The 12775-nt window shown below is 38.4% G+C and overlaps 1 protein-coding gene across 3 annotated transcripts in view; it reads right to left on the bottom strand.

The window, feature by feature from the left end:
• Positions 1-12775, bottom strand: part of LOC115209275 (multiple epidermal growth factor-like domains protein 6) — a 96130-nt gene that overhangs the window by 43389 nt on the left and 39966 nt on the right. For all 3 annotated transcript variants that reach the window (XM_036500988.1, XM_029777582.2, XM_036500989.1), the window contains 3 exons: positions 11531-11659; positions 8769-8897; positions 6344-6730 (listed from right to left, as the gene is read on the bottom strand). In XM_036500988.1, coding sequence (XP_036356881.1) covers positions 6344-6730; positions 8769-8897; positions 11531-11659 — 645 coding nt within the window. The remainder of the gene's footprint in view (positions 1-6343; positions 6731-8768; positions 8898-11530; positions 11660-12775) is intronic.

Here is a 12775-nt window from a genome sequence, read left to right as displayed (position 1 = left end):
ATAATGATTTCCAATTTTGGCACAAGGCCAGCAAGATCGGGGGAGGGGGTAAGTCGATTACATTGACCCCTGTGTTCAACTGGTATTTATTTTATCGACTCCAAAAGGATGAAAGGTAAAGTTGACCCCTGCAGAATTTGAGCTCAGAACTTTAAGATCGATGAAATGTCACTAAGTATTTTTCTCAGTTTACAAACGATTCTGCCAGCTCACCACCTTAATAATAATAATAAAAATAATAATAATAAAATGCCTTGATGCAGTACCAGGCAGTGGCTCTCATGGCTTCTGTCTTAACTGATTGGAAGTTTTATCATGTACATTGTTTTGTCTTGGTATAAAAGATGGGCTACAGCAAATATTCAGCTCAATACCACAGATTTGCTTGTTAGTTGTTTCACCGTAACCAGTTGAGCATGTCCCTTAGTGGCTGACGATATGTGCATCTCTGATCACAAACAGAAGTAGTAGGGGAGCATCATAGCCATGTGTTGAGAGGGATTCTTTGGGGTTTGAATATTTCACCTCTTGAAACATGTGCGTTTCGTTCAACATCCTTAAACAATCCTTATTCAGGGACCTTTTGAGCGGGATGGGTTATTCGACCAAAAGAAAATTCTAACTGGGCCCCACCTGCAAGGTCATGTGCTGTTTATCTTGATATGAGATCACCATGTTGCGCACATATGGTGGTGATGCATGTGCCTAGTGTACCGTTATCAGACGGGTAGTCATGATGGGTATACTGGGCTTCGTATATTTTACCCCAGTGTCACTTTGATGGCATGCACTGCTCTCTCACTCAATAATGATAAAAATAATAATAACATTAATAATTACCAGTAGAGAGTTCACAAAGAGGATAAGACAATTGTAGTCAAAGCTGAATCCCAAAAATCTTATTGAAGCAATAAATTCAAGAGCAATACCCTTAATCAGATATGTAATTGGAATTATAGATTGGACCAAAAATGATGTAAAGAAACTTGACAGAAAAATTAGGGAGTTTCTGACGATGTATGGAGTCCAACATCCGAAAGCTGATATCAACTGACTGTATTTGAGGAGAGACCAGGATGGAAGGGGCTTAATAGTGGTAGAAAGAAGTGGATTAGATGGCAAGAAAAAGCACAAAAAACTACTAAAAGCAGTTAATACAGAACAGGTAATGAAGCATGTAATAAGAGAAAAGGACAAAAATGAAATACAAAGAGAGCATACCAGACATTGAAGAGAAACCTCTGCATGGCCAATTTTGGAGATCCACTTAAAGACATGTGAAACAAAATCCTGGGCTTGGTTAAAAAAGGAGCAATTAAAAACAGAAACAGAGAGCCTAATTGTAGCAGCCCAAGATCAAGCAATAAAAACAAACAACTTGAGACAAAAAATATATGTCATAAAAATGTAGAGCCTGTGGAACTTGGAGCAAGACAATGCAACACATTGTGGCAGAATGCTCAAAGTTGTCACAGGAAGAATATAAGAAATGGAAGCACGATCAGGGTGTAAAAGTTTACACTGAAAATTTTGCCAAAAATGGGGATTTGAAGCTGGAAACCTGGTACAATCATCAAATTGAAAGAGCACTGGAGTCGGAGAAATGTAAGATTTTGTGGGACTTTCTTATTCAAACAGACAAGCAAATAAAAGACCAGGCATAACGATTATAGATTAAGAAAAGTGAAGTTGCTTACTAATTAACCCAACATGTCTGTTTGATTCCAGGATTGTAAAGAAAGAAGAAGAAAAAATAGATACAATCCCTTAAAATTTGAAATTGGAAGAATTTGAAGTATGAGAACAGTAAAGATTGTGTCTATGATAATTGGTGTGTTGAAAACAATAAGCAAACATAAAGACAAACGGCTGAGGGAGATCGGAATAGCAGAGCTTCTACAGAAAGTTTGTCTCTTAGGGACAGCAAGGATTATCAGGAGAATTCTAAGCACTCAGAAGACTGCTGAAACTTCTGGATGCCTAAGGTTACAGGTAATAACCTGCTACCCACATAAATCCTGTCAGGAATAAGACCAAACCTAAACCAAACCAAAATAATATATTTTCTTTTTGTTTCTTCTTTTAATCCTGATTTCTCCCTACATTTATATTCTCCTCTCCTTTTCTGCTCTCTACACATTATGACTGAATCGTCCATGTGTCAACACGTACCTCCTTGCGACAATATAATCTTTAATTTAATCAAGATACCCATGGCCTGAAGAGTAGCCTGCGGTATACACTTCGCTTGCATATTTACCATTTCCAAGATTCCGCTCGCTATGAAACATATGTAGCTCAGATCTTACCTACTCCATTCTGTAACTCTTGTGTGTGTGTGTGTATGTATATATATATATATTCTGTTGACTGTTCTTTGAGCCACTTCTTCACTATAGTTTTTCCCTTCCTCGTCACTGGAATAATGTTTGCCTCTCAAAACCTCTTTCATGGGGCCGAAGAGATGATAATCTGAAGGTGCTAAATTATTCCAGTGACTAGGAAGTGAAAACTGTAGTGAAGAAGTGACTCAAAGAACAGTCAACAGAATTTTACGGGGCAGGGATACATGCTCTCATTCGAAGGTGGAACCTTGCTATTGAGAGAAATGGTGACTATGTTGAGAAGTAGAGAGGTGATCCACAGAGGACCAGCTTCATTTTGATGTATGATACATGTTCCTGTGTTGGTAATTACACCTGTCCTAAACAAAATGGCATTACTTTGTGACTCACCCATCCATAGAAGCTAAGACAAATTGAACTGAACCTGGTGCCACTCACTAGCTTACAAGCTCTGGTCAAACTGTCCAACCCATGCCAGCATGGAAAAATGAAAGTCAAATAATGATGATATATGAAACTTATGAATAAAACATTTAAAATTCCACACTGCTCTTAAATAGTTGGTGGTTGTTTTTAACTAAATTGCAGAATGGTATTTGATGGATGTCATTAACATGTATCTGCCTGCAGAGGGATTTGAACTTGCAACCAAGGGGAACAAAAGACCTAACATCCACCTGGTGCTGTTTCCTGTCATGTACAATGTCTGTCATTGGGATTCTTTGTTTTTCGGCAGAAATATTGCCACCCTCTCCTCCTCCTCCACAGCTAGTACTACATTATGGGTAGTGGTTGGATCCGTTTGAGGTAAAAAAAAAAAAAATAAACGTAGCCAGAACGGATTTTGAAAAATTAAATCGAAATCGGAATCGAAATTGAACCAATCCTATGACTGGCACCCGGCAGAAGACAGGACCCCAGGACTGGTGGTACGTAAAAAGCACTATCCGAATCGTGGCCAATGCCAGCGCCGCCTCGACTGGCTACCGTGCCGGTGGCACGTAAAATGCACCAATCCTACCGTGGCCATTGCCAACCTCGCCTGGCACCTGTGCAGGTGGCACGTAAAAAGCACCCACTACACTCACGGAGTGGTTGGCGTTAGGAAGGGCATCCAGCTGTAGAAACATTGCCACATAAGACTGGAGCCTGGTGCAGCCTTCTGTCTTCCCAGATCCCCGGTGGAACCATCCAACCCATGCTAGCATGGAGAACGGACGTTAAACGATGATGATGATGAATTAAACCATTCCCTCTGACAACTTTTGTTTTTAATCATTCAGCACCATTACAGTTTTACGAAATATTAAATTTCAAAAACCTTTGATGCACCACGGAATTTTGTTAGTGAACAGGTTGCAGTCTCAAAGCGACGAAAATATTTTGGCAATTAAATTTAAATGTTGAAGTGAATCTAACGTTTTTTTGTGAGGTTTTTAAATGGCTTCTAAACACCTTCCACGCTGCAATTGTTGGCTTTCTAATTATCTCCCTTCGCCTGATCTTAAATATCAAGGGAGATTACTCTTTTTTTTTTTTTTTTTTTTTTTTTTTTTAGCGGAAAAGGCTTTAAAATCGAAATTTTAGGTGAAAGGAAAAATGCGGCATTGTAATGTATTACTCGAGTTCATTAATTATGGACGAGAAAAATAGAAGGCAGAGTCTTTTAAAATAAGAACCCAAAAGAGATTAAATACTGCTGCCGATATTATCTTCAAATAATAATAATTAACGAGAGTCCTTATTTGTGTTGGGAATACATAATTTTATTGATCTTTCTAATAACGTTTTACTCTATTAAAGATATCGATTATGCCTTTGAAGACATTTCATTGTTTAGGTTGTTTAAAACATAACACTAAGAGACAAGAACTTTGTGTCCGTCTGTCTGATTGCTTCCACAGCTTATTTAACCATCCAATGATGATAATTTGTTAGCTGGGCACAAGGTAACATTTTTAGGAAGTAGGTGGAGGAGTTTAACTGGTTTAAATGACCTTAGTATATGATAGGTACCTTAATATGTTGACCCAAGAAGGATAAACGACTAAACTTTGAATAGTAACTGAAGATAAGTTATAGGTAAATCCAACAAACCATTTTATCTATGGTTCTACAAATTATCTAAACTATTTTTTGTGTTAATTTATTCAAAACACAGAACCAAGTACAGTAACATCTGTAAATTACTTCAAAGAAGCTGAACTAAACCAAAAAGAGATGCCTTAAGACAAAACAGAGACAGAGAATTGGTTTTAAATATTAAAAAAAATAACAAGTCCAAACATTTATATAAGAACTAGCACTATGACCTGGCGTTGCCGGGTCACAGTGCTAGTGAATGCATATACAGCTGCGTGCGTACGTACATACACTGTCCAAATCTCTGACCAATCATATACAGCTAGCTGGCATTCAATTGACGTATCAAGTTTCGGGCATTTTGATTGGGTTTTGGATAGAAAATTCACAAAAAAGTCACTTCTATTGAATTTTTAATGGCTTTGCGGGGTAACTGGGGAAATGTAAAGATGTGCACGACCACCCTTGGATGGTTTTGAATAACCATAGAAAGTGTGAGCCCTCTAACTGAAAAATTGTTGATTTGTATAAAGCACACACAAACACACAGACATTTTGCTATTTATAAATATAGAGATGTTGTAGTTTGCTTGAAGTATTGTAATCTTGAAGACGGTAAAAAGAGAGTATAGAAAGCCTCTGACAATGTAGAAAGTTTTGTAATAATATTATATTTCAGGTTCAGAGGTGCAAATTCCCTAAGGGATTTAAATGGGTTAACAGAAGCGGCATAACTGGACATTTCACAAATTCTTTTAAGCACCTTTCATGCATGGGTCGTTGCCAGTGACACCTGACTGGCTCCCCATAAAAAGCACCATCCAAATGTGGTCGATGTGCCAGCCTGATTGGCTTCTGTGCCGGTGGCATGTAGAAAGCACCATCTGAACGTGGCCGATGCTAGTACCTCCTGACTGGCACCCTTGCCAGTGGAACATAAAAAACACCCATTACACTCTCGGAGTGGTTGGTGTTAGGAAGGGAATCCAGCTGTAGAAACACAGCCAGATCAGATTGGAGCCTGGTGCAGCCTCCTGGCTTGCCAGTCCCTAGTCAAACCGTCCAACCCATACCAGCATGGAAAGTGGATGTTAAACAATGATGATGATGATGGGCCTTTGCGCTTGAAATACAAAGGTTTTATAAAACTTTTGACATTGTCAGCAGCTTTCTCATTTTCTCATTTTACCTTCTTCATTTATATATTTTAAATTTATATAAATTTGGTTTGATTTAGTTTTTATCCAATATTTTTAGATTTATGTTTTTAATTTTCTTCTTTGGTGAATATATTCACAGACACAAGAGAGTTAGAACCTATATACACTGAAAGCTATGTCAATGCTATGGAATAACAACAGAAAAAAGATGGTATAGGCACACGCCAGAAAAGGTCGCAGAAAATGAGAAAGCAACCATACTATGGGATATGCCAGTACACACAGATAGAGAAATTAAGGCCAATAGTCCGGATATAGTTGTCAGAGATCACCAAGAAAAAAAATATGCTTTTTAATCGATATATCAATACCAACAGATGACAACGTTTCTCTAAGAGACATGGAGAAATTTTCAAAATGCTAAGACTTGGAAATAGAGGTACCTTGAATGTGGAGTCTAAAAACAGAAACAATTCTTATCATAATAGGTGCATTAGGTATGATAAAAAACAATCAGACAAATACATACGAAAACTACCAGGACTAACAAGTAAATATAACATACAGAAAATAGCACCACTCGGCACCGAACACGTCCTACGTAAAACACTTTCAATAGAGTGAGAATAAGAGCATCACAACAAACTACAGCTCATACCGAAGGCACACAGGGCTGCACTCGGTAGTGCAGTGAAAGCACGTGATATAAATAAGGCTGCTGAATGATAATAATGTTTCAGATAAGCATGTCCTTACCTTTTTCACACTGTCTGCCCATATATCCAGGTTTGCAAATGCAAATTCCAGATACAGCATCACAGTTCCCACCATTGAGGCAGTCACAGAACTCTTCACAGTCCTTTCCATAGGTATCCTCTGGACAAGGGGTTGTGCACTTGTTCCCCATCCATCCTGGGGCACAGCTGCACACCCCAGTCACGTAGTCACACTGTGCTCCATTTCTGCATTCACATTTCTTTAGACATTCAATGCCATAGAAGCCCTCGGGGCAGGCTTTGTTGCAAATCTTGCCTCGCCAACCTGCTGTACAGATACAGACACCATGGATGTGGTCACAGTAGGCTCCGTTTTCACAAGCGCATCTCATTGAACATCCAGGGCCGTATGTGTTTTGGGGACATCCTAGAAGGGAAATTACAGTAGATTTAGATAAGATACAATAAAATGGCAAAGAGGGTCAAAGGAGTTGACAAATATATGCGTCATTTCAGAGTTTGAAGAGAAAAATGGGAATTAAGTTTGTTAAATGATAATTAAGATTTCAATTAGTAACAGGTTGTTAAACTCCAATATGTTACTAGATTGCAGTAAATTCAAGTGGGACAGACTTGCATTTTGACTAAAATGATCATTAAAGAGCAACATGTTCAGAATAAAAGGAGAAAAACATTTAGTTCATATTTTGTGCTCCTGAGTAATTTCAAGAAGTAAAACATCATTAATTTCACAAATACATAACTGAGATAATTTAAATGAACTCTAATTATTACTAATTTACATAAACATAATTCTCAAATAAATTTAATTCAAATTAATTAATTATGTATTGCAGCTACGTAATTATGGAATTAATGATGTTTATCTCGGAGCTTTTCTTCATTTATTCTATGTATAAAATTATCCTCATTTAATATCCATTTTCCATGCCAGAATTGAAAATGGATATTAAATGATGATGGTAAATATAAAAATAAAGATAGAAAGTTGAAAATTAAAAGGAAACACAAAACATGAATTATTAGCATAATTGTTTGTTAATTGATAAGGAAATTTTAAGAACAAAATAATGTTTTTAATTAAGCATCGAGCGGCTAACCGGCTTCTGTGCCAGTGGCACTTAAAGGGCACCATTTGAGAGTGATCGTTACCAGCGTCACCCTACTGGTACTTGTGCCCATACTAGTAGGGTGCCAAGAGCACCATCCGAGCATGATCATTGCCAGAGCAGCCAACTGGCTTCCGTGCCAGTGGCATGTAAAAGAGCACCATTCAAGCGTGATTGTTACCAACATCGCCTTACTGGCACCTGTGCTGGTGGCATGTGTAAAAAGATTCGAGCGAGGTCGTTGCCAGTACCGCTTGACTGGCCCCTGTGCCGATGGCATGTAAAGAGCACCCACTACACTCTCGGAGTGGTTGGCATTAGGAAGGGCATCCGGCTATAGAAACTCTGCCAGATCAAGATTGGAGCCTGGTGCAGCCATCTGGTTCACCAGCCCTCAGTCAAAATCGTCCAACCCATGCTAGCATGGAAAGCGGATGTTAACCCCTTACCCGGCAGAAACGAATATATGCGTTTTGACCGAAATCGTTTTTTTCTATCTCTGGTGAGTTAACTCATCAAAAGATAGACTTGCCAAAATCACCATTCAAAACATAGTAAAATAAAACAATTAAAAAATATGTCTGAAAAAATACATTTATTTTCAAAATAATTGTTAGGTAAGGGGTTAAACGATGATGATGATGATGATGATGATGATGATGAATTATAAATGAATGAGACAAGATAAACTATTTTTATTTTGCATAAGAATTGAAATATTTCAAGCAAACTCTTTTATAATTTTGAGGAGATATGCTGCCTTTTGTTTCAATAAATTTTGAAAATAACGAGGCATTTAGTCAACTAATTGTCCTTATTAAGCTGGTGTTTGGAACAAATGAACATGGAAATTCAATGAAAGGCTTTAATTTAAATAATTTTAAAACAGAAATCTGTAGAAATAGGAGCTGTCTTCATTGTGTTGGTATTGAAACGGTAACAGAGTTTCAAATTTTGATGAAACAGCTGGAACTAAGGAAACCAGCAATAGTTTGTGTACACAAAGAATATTGGTTTCAAATTTTGGAACCAGGCCAGCAATTCAGGGTAGTGGTGGTGGTGGTGGCGATGGTGGAAGTCAATTACATCAACCCCAGTGTTTAACTGGTACTTATTTTAATGACCTTAAAAGGGTGAAAGGCAAAGTCAACCTCAGTGGAATTTGAACTCAGAATGTAAAGATGAACAAAACGTCATCAAACATTTTACCTGGCATGTTAACAATACTGCCAACTGACCACCTGATCAGCAAGAATATTTACAGACAAAAACTGGTAAAGTGGAATAAATTTAATATAAGAATCTCATAAAGGTTAAAGAATATTTATTACTTACGTTCGTTACAACCAACTCCTGTCCAGCCTGGAGAACAAATACACTCTCCAGTCACTGGGTCACATTCGGCACTGTTCTGACAGATGCATTTGCTACGGCATTTTACACCATAAGTTCCAGGGGCACACACTACAAACACGGACAAAAAAGAAAAGTAAGTGAATAGAATTCAGGGTTTATGATTTCAGGTTCAGTCCCACTCTACAGTATCTTGGCTGTCTTACACTATAGCCTGAGATCAATCAATACCATGTGAGAGAATTTGGTAGATGGAAATTGCAGGAAGCCTCTATATGTGTGTATGTTTGTATTCTACACCTGTGAGACTTGAACAGTTTATGAACACCATGCCTGCAAGAAGCTAAACCACTCCCACATGAACTGAGAAATCTATTGAAAACCACTTGGCAAGACAGGGTCTCAGTTATGGAGGTTCTCTCTTGAGCTGATTTGCCATGGATTTATATACTGCTGAGGAGAGCACAGAATGCCTGACACACAACTCCCCAAGAAACTATTTTATAGCAAACTGATGGAAGACAAGCACATGCAAGGTGGACAAAAAGAAGCACTTCATGGACACACTCAAAGCTTCACTGAAGAGCTTTGGGATCAACCATGACACCTGGGAAACACAAGCACAAGATTGTCCTGCTGGTGAAGCTGTACAAACAGAGGAACCACCTCATATGAACAGAACAAGGTTGCTGGGACACAAAGAAAATGTGAACTATTCAACTCTTCGCTTTCAGTCAACAGACCCCCACCTGTGTCCAATCTGCAGCAGAGCCTTCTGGACATGCACTGAACTGATCGACCACAACTGGACACACCATGTCCCATTATCTTCTCCTAGGTGATGTCCTTGGTCATTGTCAGGGACAATGATGTATGAACTAATATTCTATGATAACACTGCTTGAGTGAAGCAGTGCCAATCTTGATATTCCTCAGGGCAGACTTTTCTTTTATAGTTTGGAGACCCTTACCGGTTTCCAAGTGTGGGAATAATCTTCCAGTCTTTCAAATGACAAAACAACCTGGACATGTTTTATGCAGACACTGGAAACAAACGACTCCATGTGAATGAGCCTTTTGTTTACAAACATTGTACAATGTCAAGGACCCTAAACATCTTTTCTCAATGGACAACAAAAGTAGACACTGTTCGTATGAGCAGTGAGGCCATTGTTTACAACTACTGAGCTGATGAAGCAACAAATGGTGAAATCAACACATATATTTGCATATATTATAAATTCCTGCATAGATCATTTTTAAGTTATCTCTAAAAATTTTCTATAGAATTTAGAGCCAACACTAAAAGTTATGATGTTTCATATATGAATACATCTACATAAACAATTCAATTGGAAAAACAGGGAAGGTGTTTGATATGTAAATTTATCATCATCATCATCCAGTGCTTTAAATCTGGGTTTTGTCCCCATTAACAGGGGTGGCTGGATCTATCTCAATGCCATAGCAACTGAGGTAGGCAAGTGCAGCCCACCCCAACCTTTGGGCTGGCTGGTGCCCATTCTCCTTTGCTATCATGAGGCTTTTTGGAGATGGGTTTTCTACGGGGAGCACGATTTTTAAGAAATGTGCACAGGAAGGCAGGGATACTACTCCTTGAAACCCCTTTTAGAGCCCCCACTACCTAAATTGATCCACCCAATAGTGTTACACCACTAAATTTAATGACTGTTTAAGGAATGTGTTTGTAGATGGTCAATGGGTTGGATGTGATACTGAAGGAAGGGCAACAACTCCTGAAATATGTATTTACACCAATTTCCTATTTTTTTATCTTCAAATGCATTGTTTACATAGACGTATTCGTATATGAAATGTCACAACTTTTAGTGCTGACTGTGAATTCTATAGGAAATCTGTAGAGATTAGACTTAAAAGGGATTAAGTTACACTTCTGACACAAAGAGTAGAATACAGTATTGATGTATAAACCTTTAATATACTTGATTGTATATCAGGATTGCTAAATGAAATACAGTGTCCTAACCAGTAATAAGGATGGGGTAAAGATTGTTTGCCAACATAACATGGCAGTCCTGGTTTAGGTCGAATGTTGCTGTAATTTAGCCCCAGGAGACATCGTCTCCAGCTGGCTGTACGACACGATGTGTCCTTATATTTTTGAACAACGGAATCTAGCACCCCTACTCGGCTCAAAACAATATTTGTGGGGTGTGAGATTCCCTTGTTTGAAAATATAAGGACACTGATCGTGTCGTAAATTACAGCAACATTTGTCCTAAACCAAATGGGGGTTGCTGAAAAAAAAAAGCATATTTATCCTTTTCTATTCAATTTCAATAATAAACATTATATTTTTTTTTTTTTTTGAAACTATAGTATCAAATGTGAATGTGTATGAAATATCAAAGAATGATACAGAGGGGAAATGCAAATGAAAAAAAAAAGAAAGAAAAAGTTTTCAAAACGGTCAATATTTTTGTAGTTCAAAAATTGGGATTTATGACATAAAATGTCCTTTAGAAATTATCCAGTGCTAATAATGACAAACTTTAATTACTAAATATTGTTAAACACATCTCTGCAAATGCAATCTACCTAAGCAATTCACTTTAAATACAACAAATAACCGGTAGGGACACTGTTTTTAGTAGATCCCCAAATGGGGTTCATGGCAGGCAATGGGTTAAGATTTCTCTTGGGTTTTCCATCAAGAGTTCTCAGCCGACCAAAACTCAAAGAATTATTATCAAGTATCTTACTTCTGTCACAAACTTGTCCAACCCATCCTGGTTGGCAAATACAGGAACCATTTGTTGCAATACAGGTTGCATTGTTCTCACATCGGCACCGTTCTAGACATTTCTCTCCGTATCTCTCCCTAGGACATTCTGAAACAAATACAACAACAACAACAATAACAACTGAATGTAATAATAATGTTAAGTTAAGTTAAGTTAAGTTAATTTTTTGGGCTCAAAAATCAAAAAGCAAGGCCATGTAGGGGGACATGGAGTTATGTACAGTGAGGGTGTTCATGCAAAGAGTTCAGGCCATTTCTGGTCAAGAGAGACTTTGAACCGAGCGGTCGTCGGCATCTTCACTATCTCGTCTGGCAGCTTATTCTACGGATCCGCAATCCGCAATGGTTTAAAATGCTGACCCAATGTAAGCAATTTTAAAAGGAAGGGTTAGTCAATTACATTGTCCCCCCCCGCCACTATTTCACAGGTGTTTATGTAATCTGCCTGACAGGCTCCTGTGCGGGTGGCACATAAAAAGCACCATCCGAATGGGGTTGATGCCAGTGCTCCCTTACTGGCCCCATGCTGGTAGCATGTAAAAAGCACCCGCTGCCAGTATGGAAAGTGGATGTTTAAACGACATGATGATGATGATGAGGAATTCCTGAAATGATGAAAAGCAAAGTCAGTCAACTGGAGAGGAATCTGAACTTGGAATATAAAGATGGATGAAATGCCGCTAAGCATTTGGCCCAACCTGCTACCTTAAAGAAATGACACTAATAATATATTTCTTTACTACCCACAAGGTGCTAAACATAGAGGGGACAAACAAAGACAGACAAAGGGATTAAGTAGATTACATCGACCCCAGTGCATAATGCTTAATTTATCGACCCCGAAAGGATGAAAGGCAAAGTCGACCTCGGCGGAATTTGAACTCGGAACGTAACGGCAGACGAAATACTGCAAAGCATTTCGCCCGGCGTGCTAACGCTTCTGCCAGCTCGCAGCCTATAATAGTAATAATAATACTAATACTACTACTACTCTCTTTTACTCTTTACTTGTTTCAGTCATTTGACTGCGGCCATGCTGGAGCACCACCTTTAATCGAGCAACTCAACCCTGGGACTTATTCTTTTGTAAGCCCAGTACTTATTCTATCGGTCTCTTTTGCTGAACCGCTAAGTAACGGGGACATAAACACACCAGCATCGGTTGTCAAGCAATGCTAGGGGGACAAACACAGATACACAAACA

The sequence above is a fragment of the Octopus sinensis genome, linkage group LG3, assembly GCF_006345805.1.
Source record: "Octopus sinensis linkage group LG3, ASM634580v1, whole genome shotgun sequence".
NCBI lineage: Eukaryota > Metazoa > Mollusca > Cephalopoda > Octopoda > Octopodidae > Octopus > Octopus sinensis.
Note: the sequence above shows the minus strand (reverse complement) of the source record. Positions and strands in the feature narration are given on the sequence as shown.